This window comes from Coregonus lavaretus (genome assembly GCF_964263955.1).
Source record: "Coregonus lavaretus genome assembly, contig: HAP1_SCAFFOLD_2597, whole genome shotgun sequence".
Taxonomy (NCBI): domain Eukaryota; kingdom Metazoa; phylum Chordata; class Actinopteri; order Salmoniformes; family Salmonidae; genus Coregonus; species Coregonus lavaretus.
Window position 1 is genome coordinate 42022 of NW_028163131.1, and position 20119 is coordinate 62140.

The 20119-nt window shown below is 47.9% G+C and overlaps 1 protein-coding gene across 1 annotated transcript in view; it reads left to right on the forward strand.

The window, feature by feature from the left end:
• Positions 1–20119, forward strand: part of LOC311118451 (thrombospondin type-1 domain-containing protein 7A-like) — a gene marked incomplete at both ends in the record, with an annotated part of 65901 nt that overhangs the window by 32769 nt on the left and 13013 nt on the right. The window contains 4 exons of the mRNA XM_084193252.1: positions 359–500; positions 742–857; positions 1061–1178; positions 9096–9241. Coding sequence (XP_084049378.1) covers positions 359–500; positions 742–857; positions 1061–1178; positions 9096–9241 — 522 coding nt within the window. The remainder of the gene's footprint in view (positions 1–358; positions 501–741; positions 858–1060; positions 1179–9095; positions 9242–20119) is intronic.

Genomic DNA, 20119 nt, shown 5'->3' on the forward strand with positions numbered 1-20119 from the left:
TATGTCTCTGAATGAGCAGAGGAAGACAGCGCGCCAAATAGAGATGGTCTGACACCACCACCTGAATAGACCAGTTTATCTAGTAGGGGTTCTTTGGGGAAAATGGGCAGAGGTGGAAATAGACAAAAATATATTCATGGAAAAACCTTTTTCGATTTGCTGGTCGGAAAGTGGTAACTTCACTTTAACAGGGTTTCATATTTGGATTGCATTAAACGCCAAACTAAAAGTGGATTCCCTGACTTCTTGATTTTGGTCTAAGGCAGGTTACTGCAAAAGCACTTTGTGACAACGACTGATGTAGAAAGGGCTTTAAAAATGAATCTGATTGATTGATTGACTTCTTCTCTGGTTTAAGCCATGCAACAAAATCAGCACTCGGGAGAGGACGGCAAACCCCATCCGCCAACCTGGAGAGGGAAAGCTGTGCCCCAACACCACAGTGACAGAGCCCTGCAGCCTTAACAGCAACTGCTATCACTACTCCTATAACATCACTGGTAAGGCAAATGTCATCCTGGATTACTGCATGCAATGGATGATACCAGACCCGCATATCAATATTGAAATATGGCTCTGGATTGTAAATACAGTATTGAATGTGATCTTACCTCAAGTATATTTAGACCTCATGACATTTGAGATGAATGAAGTGCAATGGAGAGGAAAAGGCGTTGGGAGATAGGCCGTCTCTTTTTTTCCCCTCACGGTTTTATCCTTTTTTCTTTTTCCTTCATGCAGATTGGAGCACCTGTCAGCTGAGTGAGAGAGCTGTGTGTGGTAGTGGCATCAAGACACGCATGCTGGACTGTGTACGAAGCGACGGCAAGTCTGTCGACCTCAAGTTCTGTGAAGAGGTGTGTGTTCTTCTCTTTCCATTCCAAAGCTCATTAGTCATTAATAAGAGCAAATCTTCGGTCTTCAGAATTCAGACAGGTTGCTGTTTGTGTGTGTTTGTGTGTTGCCTAGGGGACTTGGGAACAGGGCAGAAGAATAATCTCTCGTTCGCCACAAATGGCCCAATAAAGTATTTTTCTTTTTGTTTTGTTTTCTCTTTCAGCTGGGTCTGGATAGGAAGTGGCAGATGAACACTTCCTGTGTAGTGGAGTGTCCCGTCAACTGCCAGCTATCTGATTGGTCACCTTGGTCCGAGTGCACACAAACCTGTGGACTAGCAGGTATGTCACCATCTTTTTGACCCACTCTTACCTGACTTTGTGAAAAAACATGATTCCATCTTTGAATGCTGGGAATGCGTTCAAGGCTAATTGAACCCAATTCTGAAGGGCAAGCAGCAACGAAGGACTAACAGAGAACTGATTAAGTGGTACATTCACCTATCTATTTCACCTATCTATTTTTCTGTAGATCCAAGCAGGCTACATTACAGCCCCTGCATATACTGTAAACAGCTAGAGTGAATTTGTAGGCATAGTGGATAGTCTGTGACTAGAAGTCAATTGACTATGTATCTATCCATCCAAGTATGTTATAGTCCACATTACAGCAAATCTATATTGTAATATAGGGTGTGGATTTGCAGGCATGGTGGGTAGTCTGTGAGTCATTCCTCATAGCGCTGCAGGTTCACAGTGCCGCTGATCAGCTCACAGCAGCACACACAGCTAAGAAACAGACAGAACCTCTCCTCTCCAGGGTAATGGCTGAAATGGGAAACGTTTTATGATGTGAGAGAGAAACGATTGTGAACCTTAAACCAACTGAGAGAGTGATGAGGGGGAGAGGGAGAGGGATGGGGGAGAGAAGGAGGGGGAGGGATGATGATGTCCTCGTGTGTAATTCTATAGGATCAGAGGATAGATTGGCGGTCCATTAAGCCTGTGTGCTCTGGGCCTGAGGGACCACTCCACCGCTCCAGGAGTCAGGAGTCCTTCAGAGCACTGGTCAGTGTCGTAGTTGGGCAGAGAGCAAATAGAGGCCGAGATATGAAACCAATACAGTTTGTAGCTACTGTGGTAGCCCTTAATCTGTCCCCAGGCAACGTGAGAATGTTCCACAGGAAAGAGGGATAGAGTAGCAGCAGGTGAACCACAGGAAGAGGAGAGGAAGAGAGGAAGAGAGGAATAGAACAGCTTCTCACACTCACTCCTTTTCATCCTGGAGTAGATTTTTTATCTCCATGTCAGATGGCAGGACACGGTTATGTTGAGTGGCTAATATCTGTTCCTGAGCCAGGAATAGCAGAGGAAATGGAGACACCTGGAAGCACCAATGTGTCGTATCAATCAGTGCGATGTGAAAACACACACAAATGCACGCTCAGACACTCGTGCGCATGTGTGTTTTCACATCGCAATGATTTGAAAATATAAAAATACACTGACTCAAATAAACTCAGCAAAAAAAGAAACGTCCCTTTTTCAGGACCCTGTCTTTCAAAGATAATTCATAAAATTCCAAATAACTTCACAGATCTTCATTGTAAAGGGTTTAAACATTGTTTCCCATGCTTGTTAAATGAACCATAAACAATTAATGAACATGCACCTGTGGAACGGTCGTTAAGACACTAACAGCTTACAGATGGTTGTCACGTTCGTTCATGAACGGGTCAGACCAAGGCGCAGCGTGATATGCATACATGTTTATTTGACTATTAAACACAACGACAAAACAAGAAACGAAACGTGAAGTCCAAGGTACACAAACAACATACCTAACACGGAACAAGATCCCACAACCCACTAGTGCCAATAGACTGCCTAAGTATGGTCCCCAATCAGAGACAACGAGCGACAGCTGCCTCTGATTGGGAACCACACCGGCCAACATAGAAATACCCATACTAGAACCTATACAACATAGACAATGACAACATAGAAAATCACACCCTGACTCAGCAATTAAGAGTCCCCAGAGTCAGGGCGTTACAGTACCCCCCCCCCCCCCCCAAAGGTGCGGACTCCGACCGCACAACCTTTACTTAACAGGGTAGGGGCCGGGTGGGCATTCCGCCTCGGAGGCGGATCCGGCTCCGGGCATGACCACCACCTATTCTCCGCCTCCCTGTTGTGCCCCTGGTCTGGACCTCGGCGCGCTGCTTCCCCTCTCCTTCCTCCCACTATACTCCAAGCCCTGTCTGGACCCTGGTGTGGGAGACCCCGAACCTGGAGAGGGGCTGACGTCTGGGTCTGGACTGGAGCCGCTGACCGGAGCTGGACCGGGCACCGGTGGAGCGGACTACTCAGGCTCCGGACTGGAGCCGCTGACCGGAGCTGGACTGGGCACCGGTGGAGTGGACTGCTCTGGCTCCGGAGTGGAGCCGCTGACCGGATCTGGACTGGACCCCGGTGGAGCGGACTGCTCTGGCTCCAGAGTGGAGACGCTTACCGGAGCTGGATCAGGCACCGGTGGAGCGGACTGCTCTGGCTCCGGAGTGGAGCCGCTGACCGGAGCTGGACTGGACCCCGGTGGAGTGGACTACTCTGGCTCCGGAGTGGAGCCGCTGACCGGAGCTGGATCAGGCACCGGTGGAGCGGACTGCTCTGGCTCCGGACTGGAGCTGCTGACTGGTGCCGGACCAGGCACCGGTGGAACGGGCACGGGTCGTGCCGGACTGGACACACTCACCACTGGTCTGGTGCGAGGAGCAGGCACGGGCCGAACCGGACTAGGAACATGCACCACTGGCTTGGTGCGAGGAGCAGAAACAGGCCGGGCCGGGCTGGTGACGCGCACCACTAGCTTGGTGCGAGGGGCAGGAACAGACCGGACCGGGCTGGCGACGCGCACCACTGGCTTGGTGCGAGGGGCAGGAACTGGCCGGGCCGGGCTGGTGACGCGCACCACTAGCTTGGTGCGAGGGGCAGGAACAGACCGGACCGGGCTGGCGACGCGCACCACTGACTTGGTGCGAGGGGCAGGAACAGGCCGGGCTGGCGACGCGCACCACTGGCTTGGTGCGAGGGGCAGGAACAGGCCGGGCCGGGCTGGCGACGCGCACCACTGACTTGGTGCGAGGGACAGGAACAGGCCGGGCCGGGCTGGCGACGCGCACCACTGGCTTGGTGCGAGGGGCAGGAACAGGCCGGGCCGGGCTTGCGTCGCGCACCACTGGCTTGGTGCGAGGGGCAGGAACAGGCCGGGCTGGCGACGCGCACCACTGGCTTGGTGCGAGGGACAGGAACAGGCCGGACCGGGATGGCGACGCGCACCACTGGCTTGGTGCGAGGGGCAGGAACAGACCGGGCCGGGCTAGCGACGCGCACCACTGGCTTGGTGCGAGGGTCAGGAACAGGCCGGGCCGGGCTGGCGACGCGCACCACTGGCTTGGTGCGAGGGGCAGGAACAGGCCGGGCTTGTGATGCGCACCACTGGCTTGGTGCGAGGGGCAGGAACAGGCCGGGCCGGGCTGGCGACGCACACCACTGGCTTGGTGCGAGGGGCAGGAACAGGCCGGGCCGGGCTTGCGACGCGCACCACTGGCTTGGTGCGAGGAGCAGGAACAGGCCGGGCCGGTTTGGCGACGCGCACCACTGGCTTGGTGCGAGGGACAGGAACAGGCCGGGCCGGGCTGGCGACGCGCACCACTGCCTTGGTGCGAGGGACAGGAACAGGCCGGACCGGGCTGGCGACGCGCACCACTGGCTTGGTGCGAGGGGCAGGAACAGACCGGGCTGGGCTGGCGATGCGCACCACTGGCTTGGTGCAAGGAGCAGGTACAGGCCGGGCCGGACTGGCGACTATTAACCCCCGCTCCTTCTGCTGCCTAACCAGCTCCTCTCGCCGTGCCTCTACACTTTCCTTCTCCCTTTTAGCCTCCTGTAGCGCCTCCCTCTGACCGAAACTCGTCGTCGTCGTCATCCTCCGACTCCTCAGTATAATACTGTTCCCACTCCTCTTCCCATGGTCGTGGGGACCCAAACTTGAAACCAACCGGGTGCAGTGGTCGGGGCTCTTCTCTCTCGCTCCCCGACCACCCCTTTAGCCCCCCCAAACGTTTTTATTGGGGCTGCTTCTCGGGCTTCCTCCTCAGCCGGCTTCCGTGTTGCCGCTGCTCCTCTCCTGCCTGGGCTTCCTTCTTCGCCCAGGGTCCTTTTCCCGCAAATATCTCCTCCCATGACCACCATTTGCCCACCTGTGACATGGCTATTCACTCTTCCTGGGCACGCTGCTTGGTCCTCGTTTGGTGGGATCTTTTGTCACGACCGTTCATGAACGGGTCAGACCAAGGCGCAGCGTGATATGCATACATGTTTATTTGACTATTAAACACAATGACAAAACAAGAAACGAAACGTGAAGTCCAAGGTACACAAACAACATACCTAACACGGAACAAGATCCCACAACCCACTAGTGCCAATAGGCTGCCTAAGTATGGTCCCCAATCAGAGACAACGAGCGACAGCTGCCTCTGATTGGGAACCACACCGGCCAACATAGAAATACCCATACAAGAACCTATAACATAGAACAACACAACATAGAAAATCACACCCTGACTCAACAAGGGCGTGACAGTGGGGTAACATCTCACAGCAAGAACTGGTAAATCTGGTGCAGTCCATGAGGCGGAGATGCACTGCAGTACTTAATGGAGCTGGTGGCCACACCAGATACTGACTGTTACTTTTGATTTTGACCCCCCCTTTGTTCAGGGACACATTATTCAATTTCTGTTAGTCACATGTCTGTGGAACTTGTTCAGTTTATGTCTCAGTTGTTGAATGTTGTTAAGTTCATACAAATATTTACACATGTTAAGTTTGCTGAAAATAAACGCAGTTAACAGTGAGAGGATGTTTCTTTTTTGCTGAGTTTACATTCAAATAGTAGGCTATTTCAAATCAAATCAAATCAAATCCAAATGTATTTGCCACATGCACCGAATACAGCAGGTGTAGACATTACAGTGAAATGATTACTTACAAGCCCTTAACCAACAATGCAGTAAAAAAAAAAAAAAAAAGGAAAAAGGAAAAGTGTTAATTAAAGAAAAATATAAAATAAAAGCAAATAGCTAAAGAGCAGCAGTAAAATTAAAATAACAGTAGGGAGGCTATATACAGGGGGGTATCGGTACAGAGTCAATGTGCGGGGGCACCCACCGGCTAGTCGAGGTAATTGAGGTTATATGTACATGTGGGTAGAGTTAAAGGGAAATAATTTGAGAATACTTTCAAATACTTCCAACAGAAGTAGTTGATTCCAGCCAAATACTCAAATACACAGAAAATAACTATTTCATAACAAATACTCAAATACACATGTATTTTTAACCCAGGTCTGACACACACACACACACTAGTTTCCGGGGCATATCAGACCTGTGTGCATAGATAATCACAGCCACGTGTGTTCCTCGGCCAAACACTGATAGCGACAGCTGGCACTAGCTCTTCCCCCTTACCCAGCGGCCCACCCAGTCACACACTGCTCCTCACCCCCAAACTCACCGCTGCCAGCAGTTGACCACCCGTTGAGGGAGTAGAGAGACAGCACCGGAGAGCACAGAATCAAAATCCCATTGGAGAATAATAGTTACCATGGGTGCACGCAATAGCGTTCCGCCATTTGAGTGAACCACCGTTAAAACAAAGCACACATGAGAGAATCTCAAGAAAACCCTGACTGCTGATTAAAAAGAACTGGGAGTTTATTTATCTCATGGTTTGACAGGCATAAAACCCTTTGAAGGAAGGAGAGACCCTCTATGGGAGCAGCACATCCCTCTCTATGGGGGAACGCATCGTGGCATGCATCACAGTGGGTTCACCAGAAGATGAATTGGCAGCTGTGTGAGAGTAGAGACTAGCTGCAGGCTACGCCATGCCCGGGGGACTCTGTTCTAATTGTGTTCAACATTAAGGAGCAGTATAGGCCTCCCAGGCCCTGTGCGTGTGCAGTCAATCTTAGAGAAAATAACACTGACACATGGAGATAATATCAATTACATCTACGGTGGAAAGTGACACATTTATTACAATTGATATAGGAGTATGTAGGAGTACAGTAGATGACTGGTCACCCCTCTGAGCCTGGTTCCTCTCTAGTGGAGCTATAGGAGTATAATGGAGGACTGGTCACCCCTCTGAGCCTGGTTCCTCTCTAGTGGAGCTATAGGAGTATAATAGAGGACTGGTCACCCCTCTGAGCCTGGTTCCTCTCTAGTGGAGCTATAGGAGTATAATGGAGGACTGGTCACCCCTCTGAGCCTGGTTCCTCTCTAGTGGAGCTATAGGAGTATAATGGAGGACTGGTCACCCCTCTGAGCCTGGTTCCTCTCTAGTGGAGCTATAGGAGTATAATAGAGGACTGGTCACCCCTCTGAGCCTGGTTCCTCTCTAGTGGAGCTATAGGAGTATAATAGAGGACTGGTCACCCCCCTGAGCCTGGTTCCTCTCTAGTGGAGCTATAGGAGTATAATGGAGGACTGGTCACCCCTCTGAGCCTGGTTCCTCTCTAGTGGAGCTATAGGAGTATAGTAGAGGACTGGTCACCCCTCTGAGCCTGGTTCCTCTCTAGTGGAGCTATAGGAGTATAGTAGAGGACTGGTCACCCCCCTGAGCCTGGTTCCTCTCTAGTGGAGCTATAGGAGTATAATAGAGGACTGGTCACCCCCCTGAGCCTGGTTCCTCTCTAGTGGAGCTATAGGAGTATAATAGAGGACTGGTCACCCCCCTGAGCCTGGTTCCTCTCTAGTGGAGCTATAGGAGTATAATAGAGGACTGGTCACCCTCCTGAGCCTGGTTCCTCTCTAGTGGAGCTATAGGAGTATAATAGAGGACTGGTCACCCCTCTGAGCCTGGTTCCTCTCTAGCTTTCTTACAAGGTTCCTTTTTTTAGGGAGTTTTTCCTAGTCACTGTGCTTCTTCTTCTGCATTGCTTGTTCTTTCGGGTTTTCAGCTGGGTATCTGTAAAGCACTTTGTTACAACTCCTGGTGTAAAAAGGGCCTTATAAAATAACATTGAATTTGATTAATTGAGTTGAGTTAGGAGGGGAGTAATTGTGACTGTGAAGGAAATACATGGGATAATTAACCTTTAGGAGTTAAGTACCGGGTTAGAATGAATGGTCTTATAGGCAAGCACTGTGGATGGATGGTCCTAGGCTAGGGTTGTGGATGGATGGAGTTGGCCTTTAGGGTTGATAGATCAGATGGCAGAGACAATAATGTCTGATAGGATGTTGCAGCAAGTTACTATACTAGTAAGGGGAGTGTGATCCAAACTGGGTGGAGACTTTACTCTACTATGATTCTACTATAACCCTAACCCTATCAACAATGGAATCTGAATTGATAGCATAATATCTGTAAATAAGATTTTTTATCATTACATTTTCATAGTGCTCATAGTTTACAGGACCTAGTTTATTTTCTGTGGTGGTTTTTGAAGTGGTATGCATTACTGAGCGTGACTGTATTATATCAGTTTGGGATAGTTTCCCATGAGACACCAGCTAATTGACAGAGTTGTATCACATCTATCCCCGGGCCCCTCACTTAACATGCAGGGTGCATTTTGGGTAGGAGGAGCACTTCCTGTCCCCGTTACCCCTTCTCCTGACACCCCCCTGATATTACACAGTCTCTTTAAATTCCACTTTTAAACAATAGAATAATATGAATATTCAGAAAGGGGGGGAGAGACCTATTCCTGAGAAATTAAGTTACCTGAATGGTGTAATGTGATAGTGATCTTTTACAGTGAAGCCCCTCAAAGAGCCTCAGATCATTGTGATGGAACTGTATATGAGTCATATACATGAGTACATCTGGGGGTGTCTATGATTCTGTTATCATTAGACCCTTTTCTCTACTTAAATAGCTTAAAAGACACTCCCAATCTTTAATGACGTTACAAGGCTCTACTCAATCATGACTGGATGGGGACCACATATCTGGAATACATTTTTGATGTTGAGAAAATATAATTTTTTCCCAGCACAACAACAATGCATGTTTCATTGAAATGCAGTGGATTTTCTTTTTGTTTCAGCCACTATACATCGTTTTGTTGACTATCCAGAAAACCACATGACCTAATTTGATTTGGACAGGGCCTTGGACACTCGATCATCCACTTAAGAGACAGAAGTGTGAAATAGCACCTTTCTCTTTCCTCTCCAGGGAAGCTGTGGCGCAGGAGAACGGTGCTCCAGGTTCCCCAGGGTGATGGGAGACCCTGCCCCCTTCAGAGGGAACAGTGGAAGCCTTGCCCCGTCAGACCCTGCTACCAATGGAGATACAGCCCCTGGTCAGAGTGCAAGTCTGAGGTGAGACAGTGTTCTATCTCTCACTTCTTTCAGTCTTTCACTCTCTCTTTCTCTCTCTCTCTCTCTCTCTCTCTCTCTCTCTCTCTCTCTCTCTCTCTCTCTCTCTCTCTCTCTCCTCTTTCCTTCTCTTTCACGATCTGTTTCGTGATCAGAGTGCAAATCACCCTGGTGTTCCCTCTCTCTCTTTCTTTCTCTCTCCTCTCTCTTTCTCTCTCTTTCTCTCTTTTCTCCGCTTTCACAAACAATTTATATTTTGTCTCTGTGTCTCTGTCTCTGTCTGTGTCTCTTTCTCTGCCTGTGCCTTTTTCTCTGTCTGTGCCTCTTCCTCTGTCTGTGTCTCTTTCTCTTTGTCTGTGTCTCTTTCTCTGTCTGTGTCTCTTTCTCTGTCTTTGTCTCTTTCTCTTTCTGTGCCTCTTTCTCTGTCTGTGCCTCTTCCTCTGTCTGTGTCTCTTTCTCTTTGTCTGTGTCTCTTTCTCTGTCTGTGTCTCTTTCTCTGTCTTTGCCTCTTTCTCTGTTTGTACCTCTTTCTCTGTCTGTGCCTCTTTCTCTGTCTGTGTCTCTTTCTCTGTCTGTGCCTCTTTCTCTGTCTGTGTCTCTTTCTCTGTCTGTGTCTCTTTCTCTGTCTGTGTCTCTTTCTCTGTCTGTGTCTCTTTCTCTGTCTTTGTCTCTTTGTCTGTCTGTGTCTCTTTCTCTGTCTGTGTCTCTTTCTCTGTCTGTGCCTCTTTCTCTGGCTGTGCCTCTTTCTCTGGCTGTGCCTCTTTCTCTGTCTGTGCCTCTTCCTCTGTCTGTGTCTCTTTCTCTTTCTCTCTCTGTGTCTCTTTCTCTGTCTGTGTCTCTTTCTCTGTCTGTGCCTCTTTCTCTGTCTGGGTCTCTTTCTCTTTCTCTGTCTGTGCCTCTTTCTCTGTCTGTGCCTCTTTCTCTGTCTGTTCCTCTTTCTCTGTCTGTGCCTCTTTCTCTGTCTGTGTTTCTTTCTCTGTCTTTGTCTCTTTCTCTTTCTCTGTCTGTGTCTCTTTCTCTGTCTGTGTCTCTTTCTCTGTCTGTGCCTCTTTCTCTGGCTGTGCCTCTTTCTCTGGCTGTGCCTCTTTCTCTGGCTGTGCCTCTTCCTCTGTCTGTGTCTCTTTCTCTTTCTCTTTCTCTGTCTCTTTCTCTGTCTGTGCCTCTTTCTCTGTCTCTTTCTCTGTCTGTGCCTCTTTCTCTTTCTCTGTCTGTGTTTCTTTCTCTGTCTGTGCCTCTTTCTCTGTCTGTGCCTCTTTCTCTGTCTGTGACTCTTTCTCTGTCTGTGACTTTCTCTGGCTGTGCCTCTTTCTCTGGCTGTGCCTCTTTCTCTTTCTGTGCCTCTTTCTCTGTCTGTGCCTCTTCCTCTGTCTGTGTCTCTTTCTCTTTCTCTGTCTGTGTCTCTTTCTCTGTCGGTGACTCTTTCACTGTCTGTGTCTCTTTCTCTGTCGGTGTCTCTTTATCTTTCTGTGTCTCTGTCTGTGCCTCTTTCTCTGTCCGTCCCTCTTTCTCTGCCTGTGCCCCTTTCTCTGTCTGTGTCTCTTTCTCTGTCTGTGCCTCTTTGTCTGTCTGTGCCTTTTTCACTGTCTGTGTCTCTTTCTCTGTCTGTGCCTCTTTCTCTGTCTGTGCCTCTTTCTCTGTCTGTGTCTCTTTCTCTGTTTGTACCTCTTTCTCTGCCTGTGCCTCTTTCTCTGTCTGTGCCTCTTTCTCTGTTTGTTTCTCTTTCTCTGTATGTGTCTCTTTCTCTGTCTGTGTCGCTTTCTCTGTCTGGGTCTCTTTCTCTTTCTCTGTCTGTGTCTCTTTCTCTGTCTGTGCCTCTTTTTCTGGCTGTGCCTCTTTCTCTGGCTGTGCCTCTTTCTCTGGCTGTGCCTCTTCCTCTGTCTGTGTCTCTTTCTCTTTCTCTGTCTGTGTCTCTTTCTCTGTCTGTGCCTCTTTCTCTGGCTGTGCCTCTTTCTCTGTCTGGGTCTCTTTCTCTTTCTCTGTCTGTGTTTCTTTCTCTGTCTGTGCCTCTTTCTCTGGCTGTGCCTCTTTCTCTGTCTGTGCCTCTTTCTCTGGCTGTGCCTCTTTCTCTTTCTCTGTCTGTGTTTCTTCCTCTGTCTGTGCCTCTTTCTCTGTCTGTGCCTCTTTCTCTGTCTGTGCCTCTTTCTCTGTCTGTGCCTCTTTCTCTGTCTGTGCCTCTTTCTCTGTCTTTGTCTCTTTCTCTGTCTGTGTCTCTTTCTCTGTCTGTGTCTCTTTCTCTGTCTGTGCCTCTTTCTCAGGCTGTGCCTTTTTCTCTGGCTGTGCCTCTTTCTCTGGCTGTGTCTCTTTCTCTGGCTGTGCCTCTTCCTCTGTCTGTGTCTCTTTCTCTTTCTCTGTCTGTGTCTCTTTCTCTGTCTGTGCCTCTTTCTCTGGCTGTGCCTCTTTCTCTGTCTGGGTCTCTTTCTCTTTCTCTGTCTGTGTTTCTTTCTCTGTCTGTGCCTCTTTCTCTGTTTGTGCCTCTTTCTCTGTATGTGCCTCTTTCTCTGTCTGTGACTCTTTCTTTGTCTGTGACTCTTTCTCTGTCTGTGACTCTTTCTCTGGGTGTGCCTCTTTCTCTGGCTGTGCCTCTTTCTCTGTCTGTGCCTCTTTCTCTGTCTGTGCCTCTTCCTCTGTCAGTGTCTCTTTCCCTTTCTCTGTCTGTGTCTCTTTCTCTGTCGGTGACTCTTTCTCTGTCTGTGTCTCTTTCTCTGTCGGTGTCTCTTTCTCTTTCTGTGTATCTGTCTGTGCCTCTTTCTCTGTCTGTTCCTCTTTCTCTACCTGTGCCCCTTTCTCTGTCTGTGTCTCTTTCTCTGTCTGTGCCTCTTTCTCTGTCTGTGCCTCTTTCACTGTCTGTGCCTCTTTGTCTGTCTGTGCCTCTTTCTCTGTCTGTGCCTCTTTCTCTGTCTGTGTCTCTTTCTCTGTTTGTACCTCTTTCTCTGCCTGTGCCTCTTTCTCTGTCTGTGCCTCTTTCTCTGTCTGTGTCTCTTCGTCTGTCTTTGCCTCTTTCTCTGTTTGTTTCTCTTTCTCTGTATGTGTATCTTTCTCTGTCTGTGTTTCTTTCTCTGTCTGTGGCTCTTTCTCTTTCTGGGTCTCTTTCTCTGTCTGTGTTTCTTTCTCTGTCTGTGTTTCTTTCTCTGTCTGTGTCTCTTTCTCTGTCTGTGCCTCTTTCTCTGTCTGGGTCTCTTTGTCTTTCTCTGTCCGTGTTTCTTTCAATGTCTTTGTCTCTTTCTCTGTCTGTGCCTCTTTCTCTGTCTGTGTTTCTTTCTCTGTCTGTGTCTCTTTCTCTGTCAGTGCCTCTTTCTCTGGCTGTGCCTCTTTCTCTGTCTGTGTCTCTTTCTCTGTCTGTGTCTCTTTCTCTGTCTGTGTCTCTTTCTCTTTCTCTGTCTGTGTCTCTTCCTCTGTCTTTGCCTCTTTCTCTGTTTGTTTCTCTTTCTCTGTATGTGTCTCTTTCTCTGTCTGTGTTTCTTTCTCTGTCTGTGGCTCTTTCTCTTTCTGGGTCTCTTTCTCTGTCTGTGTCTCTTTCTCTGTCTGTGCCTCTTTCTCTGTCTGGGTCTCTTTCTCTTTCTCTGTCTGTGTCTCTTTCTCTGTCTGTGTCTCTTTCTCTGTCTGTGTCTCTTTCTCTTTCTTTGTCTGTGTCTCTTCCTCTGTCTTTGCCTCTTTCTCTGTTTGTTTCTCTTTCTCTGTATGTGTCTCTTTCTATGTCTTTGTCTCTTTCTCTGTCTGTGCCTCTTTCTCTGTCTGTGTTTCTTTCTCTGTCTGTGTCTCTTTCTCTGTCAGTGCCTTTTTCTCTGGCTGTGCCTCTTTCTCTGTCTGTGTCTCTTTCTCTGTCTGTGTCTCTTTCTCTGTCTGTGTCTCTTTCTCTTTCTCTGTCTGTGTCTCTTTCTCTGTCTGTGCCTCTTTCTCTGTCTGGGTCTCTTTCTCTTTATCTGTCTGTGTTTCTTTCTCTGTCTGTGCCTCTTTCTCTGTATGTGCCTCTTTCTCTGTATGTGCCTCTTTCTCTGGCTGTGTCCTTCTCTGTCTGTGCCTCTTTCTCTGTCTGTGCCTCTTTCTCTGTCTGTGCCTCTTTCTCTATCTGTGCCTCTTTCTCTGTCTGTGCCTCTTTCTCTGTTTGTGTTTTTTTTCTCTGTCTGTGTCTCTTTCTCTGTCTGTGTCTCTTTCTCTGTCTGTGTCTCTTTCTCTTTCTCTGTCTGTGTCTCTTTCTCTGTCTGTGCCTCTTTCTCTGTCTGGGTCTCTTTCTCTTTATCTGTCTGTGTTTCTTTCTCTGTCTGTGCCTCTTTCTCTGTATGTACCTCTTTCTCTGTATGTGCCTCTTTCTCTGTCTGTGTCTCTTTCTCTGTCAGTGCCTCTTTCTCTGTTTGTGTTTTTTTTCTCTGTCAGTTTCTCTTTCTCTGTCTGTGCCTCTTTCTCTTTCGGTGTCTCTTTCTCTGTCAGTGACTCTTTCTCTGTCTGTGTCTCTTTCTCTGTCTGTGTCTGGATCTCTGTCTGTGCCTCTTTCTCTGTCTGTGCCTCTTTCTCTGCTTGTGCCTCTTTCTCTGTCTCTGCCTCTTTCTCTGTATGTGTCTCTTTCTCTGTCGGTGACTTTCTCTGTCTGTGTCTCTTTCTCTGTCGGTGTCTCTTTCTCTTTCTGTGTTTCTGTCTGTGCCTCTTTCTCTGACTGTGCCCCTTTCTCTGCCTGTGTCTCGTTCTCTGTCTGTGCCTCTTTCTCTGTCTGAGCCTATTTCACTGTCTGTGTCTCTTTCTCTTTCTGTGCCTCTTTCTCTGTCTGTGCCTCTTTCTCTGTCTGTGTCTCTTTATCTGTTTGTACCTCTTTCTCTGCCTGTGCCTCTTTCTCTGTCTGTGCCTCTTTCTCTGTCTGTGTCTCTTTCTCTGTCTGTGTCTCTTTCTCTGTCTGTGTCTCTTTCTCTGTCTGTGCCTCTTTCTCTTACTGTGCCTCTTTCTCTGTCTGTGCCTCTTTCTCTGTCTGTGTCTCTTTCTCTGTCTGTGTCTCTTTCTCTGTCTGTGCCTCTTTCTCTGTCTGTGCCTCTTTCTCTGTCTGTGCCTCTTTCTCTGGCTGTTTCTCTTTCTCTGTATGTGTCTCTTTCTCTGTCTGTGTCTCTTTCTCTGTCTGGGTCTCTTTCTCTGTCTGGGTCTCTTTCTCTTTCTCTGTCTGTGCCTCTTTCTCTGTTTGTGCCTCTTTCTCTTTCTCTCTGTGTTTCTTTCTCTGTCTGTGGCTCTTTCTCTTTCTGGGTCTCTTTCTCTGTCTGTGTTTCTTTCTCTGTCTGTGTCTCTTTCTCTGTCTGTGCCTCTTTCTCTGTCTGGGTCTCTTTCTCTTTCTCTGTCTGTGTCTCTTTCTCTATCTGTGCCTCTTTCTCTGTCTGTGTTTCTTTCTGTGTCTCTTTCTCTTTCTGTGCCTCTTTCTCTGTCTGTGCCTCTTTCTCTGTCCGGGTCTCTTTCACTGTCTGGGTCTCTTTCTCTTTCTCTGTCTCTTTCTCTTTCTCTGTCTCTTCCTCTGTCAGTGTCTCTTTCTCTGTCTGTGTCTCTTTCTCTGTCTGTGTCACTTTCTCTGTCTGTGTCTCTGTCTGTGCCTCTTTCTCTGTCTGTGCCTCTTTCTCTGCTTGTGCCTCTTTCTCTGTCTGTGTCTCTTTCTCTGTCTGTGCCTCTTTCTCTGTCTGTGTCTGTGTCTCTATCTCTGTCGGTGTCTCTTTCTCTGTCTGTGCCTCTTTCTCTGTCTGTGCCTCTTTCTCTGCCTGTGCACCTCTCCCTGTCTGTGTCTCTTTCTCTGTCTGTGCCTCTTTTTCTGTCTGTAACTCTTTCACTGTATGTGTCTCTTTCTCTGTCTGTGCCTCTTTCTCTGTCTGTGCCTCTTTCTCTGTCTGTGCCTCTTTCTCTGCTTGTGCCTCTTTCTCTGTCTGTGTCTCTTTCTCTGTCAGTGCCTCTTTCTCTGTTTGTGTTTTTTTTCTCTGTCAGTTTCTCTTTCTCTGTCTGTGCCTCTTTCTCTTTCGGTGTCTCTTTCTCTGTCTGTGACTCTTTCTCTGTCTGTGTCTCTTTCTCTGTCAGTGTCTCTTTCTCTGTCTGTGTCTGGGTCTCTGTCTGTGCCTCTTTCTCTGTCTGTGCCTCTTTCTCTGCTTGTGCCTCTTTCTCTGTCTCTGCCTCTTTCTCTGTATGTGTCTCTTTCTCTGTCGGTGACTTTCTCTGTCTGTGTCTCTTTCTCTGTCGGTGTCTCTTTCTCTTTCTGTGTTTCTGTCTGTGCCTCTTTCTCTGACTGTGCCCCTTTCTCTGCCTGTGTCTCTTTCTCTGTCTGTGCCTCTTTCTCTGTCTGAGCCTATTTCACTGTCTGTGTCTCTTTCTCTTTCTGTGCCTCTTTCTCTGTCTGTGCCTCTTTCTCTGTCTGTGTCTCTTTATCTGTTTTTACCTCTTTCTCTGCCTGTGCCTCTTTCTCTGTCTGTGCCTCTTTCTCTGTCTGTGTCTCTTTCTCTGTCTGTGTCTCTTTCTCTGTCTGTGTCTCTTTCTCTGTCTGTGCCTCTTTCTCTTACTGTGCCTCTTTCTCTGTCTGTGCCTCTTTCTCTGTCTGTGTCTCTTTCTCTGTCTGTGTCTCTTTCTCTGTCTGTGCCTCTTTCTCTGTCTGTGCCTCTTTCTCTGTCTGTGCCTCTTTCTCTGGCTGTTTCTCTTTCTCTGTATGTGTCTCTTTCTCTGTCTGTGTCTCTTTCTCTGTCTGGGTCTCTTTCTCTGTCTGGGTCTCTTTCTCTTTCTCTGTCTGTGCCTCTTTCTCTGTTTGTGCCTCTTTCTCTTTCTCTCTGTGTTTCTTTCTCTGTCTGTGGCTCTTTCTCTTTCTGGGTCTCTTTCTCTGTCTGTGTTTCTTTCTCTGTCTGTGTCTCTTTCTCTGTCTGTGCCTCTTTCTCTGTCTGGGTCTCTTTCTCTTTCTCTGTCTGTGTCTCTTTCTCTATCTGTGCCTCTTTCTCTGTCTGTGTTTCTTTCTGTGTCTCTTTCTCTTTCTGTGCCTCTTTCTCTGTCTGTGCCTCTTTCTCTGTCTGTGCCTCTTTCTCTATCTGTGCCTCTTTCTCTGTCTGTGCCTCTTTCTCTGTTTGTGTTTTTTTTCTCTGTCTGTGTCACTTTCTCTGTCTGTGCCTCTTTCTCTGTCTGGGTCTCTTTCTCTTTATCTGTCTGTGTTTCTTTCTCTGTCTGTGCCTCTTTCTCTGTATGTACCTCTTTCTCTGTATGTGCCTCTTTCTCTGTCTGTGTCTCTTTCTCTGTCAGTGCCTCTTTCTCTGTTTGTGTTTTTTTTCTCTGTCAGTTTCTCTTTCTCTGTCTGTGCCTCTTTCTCTTTCGGTGTCTCTTTCTCTGTCGGTGACTCTTTCTCTGTCTGTGTCTCTTTCTCTGTCAGTGTCTCTTTCTCTGTCTGTGTCTGGGTCTCTGTCTGTGCCTCTTTCTCTGTCTGTGCCTCTTTCTCTGCTTGTGCCTCTTTCTCTGTCTCTGCCTCTTTCTCTGTATGTGTCTCTTTCTCTGTCGGTGACTTTCTCTGTATGTGTCTCTTCCTCTGTCGGTGTCTCTTTCTCTTTCTGTGTTTCTGTCTGTGCCTCTTTCTCTGACTGTGCCCCTTTCTCTGCCTGTGTCTCTTTCTCTGTATGTGCCTCTTTCTCTGTCTGAGCCTATTTCACTGTCTGTGTCTCTTTCTCTTTCTGTGCCTCTTTCTCTGTCTGTGCCTCTTTCTCTGTCTGTGTCTCTTTATCTGTTTGTACCTCTTTCTCTGCCTGTGCCTCTTTCTCTGTCTGTGCCTCTTTCTCTGTCTGTGTCTCTTTCTCTGTCTGTGTCTCTTTCTCTGTCTGTGTCTCTTTCTCTGTCTGTGCCTCTTTCTCTTACTGTGCCTCTTTCTCTGTCTGTGCCTCTTTCTCTGTCTGTGTCTCTTTCTCTGTCTGTGTCTCTTTCTCTGTCTGTGCCTCTTTCTCTGTCTGTGTCTCTTTCTCTGTCTGGGTCTCTTTCTCTGTCTGGGTCTCTTTCTCTGTCTGTGCCTCTTTCTCTGTTTGTGCCTCTTTCTCTTTCTCTCTGTGTTTCTTTCTCTGTCTGTGGCTCTTTCTCTTTCTGGGTCTCTTTCTCTGTCTGTGTTTCTTTCTCTGTCTGTGTCTCTTTCTCTGTCTGTGCCTCTTTCTCTGTCTGGGTCTCTTTCTCTTTCTCTGTCTGTGTCTCTTTCTCTATCTGTGCCTCTTTCTCTGTCTGTGTTTCTTTCTGTGTCTCTTTCTCTTTCTGTGCCTCTTTCTCTGTCTGTGCCTCTTTCTCTGTCCGGGTCTCTTTCACTGTCTGGGTCTCTTTCTCTTTCTCTGTCTCTTTCTCTTTCTCTGTCTCTTCCTCTGTCGGTGTCTCTTTCTCTATCGGTGTCTCTTTCTCTGTCTGTGTAACTTTCTCTGTCTGTGTCTCTGTCTGTGCCTCTTTCTCTGTCTGTGCCTCTTTCTCTGCTTGTGCCTCTTTCTCTGTCTGTGTCTCTTTCTCTGTCTGTGCCTCTTTCTCTGTCTGTGTCTGTGTCTCTATCTCTGTCGGTGTCTCTTTCTCTGTCTGTGCCTCTTTCTCTGTCTGTGCCTCTTTCTCTGCCTGTGCACCTCTCCCTGTCTGTGTCTCTTTCTCTGTCTGTGCCTCTTTTTCTGTCTGTAACTCTTTCACTGTATGTGTCTCTTTCTCTGTCTGTGCCTCTTTCTCTGTCTGTGCCTCTTTCTCTGTCTGAGTCTCTTTCTTTGTTTGTACCTCTTTCTCTGCCTGTGCCTCTTTCTCTGTCTGTGTCTCTTCCTCTGTCTTTGCCTCTTTCTCTGTCTGTGTCTCTTTCTCTGTCTGTGCCTCTTTCTCTGTCTGGGTCTCTTTCTCTTTCTCTGTCTGTGTCTCTTTCTCTGTCTGTGCCTCTTTCTCTGTCTGTGTTTCTTTCTGTGTCTCTTTCTCTGTCTGTGCCTCTTTCTCTGGCTGTGCCTCTTTCTCTGTCTGTGCCTCTTTCTCTGTCTGGGTCTCTTTCTCTGTCGGTGACTCTTTCTCTGTCTGTGTCTCTTTCTCTGTCAGTGTCTCTTTCTCTGTCTGTGTCTCTGTCCGTGCCTCTTTCTCTGTCTGTGCCTCTTTCTCTGCTTGTGCCTCTTTCTCTGTCTGTGTCTCTTTCTCTGTCTGTGCCTCTTTCTCTATCTGGGTCTCTTTCACTGTCTGGGTCTCTTTCTCTTTCTCTGTCTCTTTCTCTTTCTCTGTCTCTTCCTCTGTCGGTGTCTCTTTCTCTGTCGGTGTCTCTTTCTCTGTCTGTGTGACTTTCTCTGTCTGTTTCTCTTCCTCTGTCTTTGCCTCTTTCTCTGTCTGTGTCTCTTTCTCTGTCTGTGCCTCTTTCTCTGGCTGTTTCTCTTTCTCTGTATGTGTCTCTTTCTCTGTCTGTGTCTCTTTCTCTGTCTGGGTCTCTTTCTCTGTCTGGGTCTCTATCTCTTTCTCTGTCTGTGCCTCTTTCTCTGTCTGGGTCTCTTTCTCTTTCTCTGTCTGTGTCTCTTTCTCTGTCTGTGCCTCTTTCTCTGTCTGTGTTTCTTTCTGTGTCTCTTTCTCTTTCTGTGCCTCTTTCTCTGGCTGTGCCTCTTTCTCTGTCTGTGCCTGTTTCTCTGTCTGTCTCTCTTTCTCTGTCTGTGTCTCTTTCTCTGTCTGTGTCTCTTTCTCTGTCTGTGTCTCTTCCTCTGTCTTTGCCTCTTTCTCTGTCTGTGTCTCTTTCTCTGTCTGTGCATCTTTCACTGTCTGTGTCTCTTTCTCTGTCTGTGTCTCTTTCTCTGTCTGTGTCTCTTCCTCTGTCTTTGCCTCTTTCTCTGTCTGTGTCTCTTTCTCTGTATGTGCCTGTTTCTCTTTCTTTGTCTCTTTCTCTGTCTTTGTCTCTTTCTCTGTCTGTGTCTCTTCCTCTGTCTTTGCCTCTTTCTCTGTCTGTGTCTCTTTCTCTGTCTGTGTCTCTTCCTCTGTCTGTGCCTCTTTCTCTGTCGGTGTCTCTTTCTGTGTCTGTGTCTCTGTATGTGTCTCTTTCTCGTTGTGTCTCTTTCTCTGTCTGTGCCTGTTTTTCTGTCTGTGTCTCTTTCTCTGTCTGTGTCTCTTTCTCTGTCTGTGTCTCTTCCTCTGTCTGTGCCTCTTTCTCTGTCTGTGCCTCTTTCTCTGTCTGTGTCTCTTTCTCTGTCTGTTTCTGTTTCTCTGTCTTTGTCTCTTTCTCTGTCTTTGTCTCTTTCTCTGTCTGTGCCTCTTTCTCTGTCTGTGTCTCTTTCTCTGTTTGTACCTCTTTCTCTGCCTGTGCCTCTTTCTCTGTCTGTGTCTCTTCCTCTGTCGTTGCCTCTTTCTCTGTCTGTGTCTCTTTCTCTGTCTGTGCCTCTTTCTCTGTCTGGGTCTCTTTCTCTTTCTCTGTCTGTGTCTCTTTCTCTGGCTGTGCCTCTTTCTCTGTCTGTGCCTCTTTCTCTGTCTGGGTCTCTTTCTCTGTCGGTGACTCTTTCTCTGTCTGTGTCTCTTTCTCTGTCAGTGTCTCTTTCTCTGTCTGTGTCTCTGTCTGTGCCTCTTTCTCTGTCTGTGCCTCTTTCTCTGCTTGTGCCTCTTTCTCTGTCTGTGTCTCTTTCTCTGTCTGTGCCTCTTTCTCTATCTGGGTCTCTTTCACTGTCTGGGTCTCCTTCTCTTTCTCTGTCTCTTTCTCTTTCTCTGTCTCTTCCTCTGTCGGTGTCTCTTTCTCTGTCGGTGTCTCTTTCTCTGTCTGTGTGACTTTCTCTGTCTGTTTCTCTTCCTCTGTCTTTGCCTCTTTCTCTGTCTGTGTCTCTTTCTCTGTCTGTGCCTCTTTCTCTGGCTGTTTCTCTTTCTCTGTATGTGTCTCTTTCTCTGTCTGTGTCTCTTTCTCTGTCTGGGTCTCTTTCTCTGTCTGGGTCTCTTTCTCTTTCTCTGTCTGTGCCT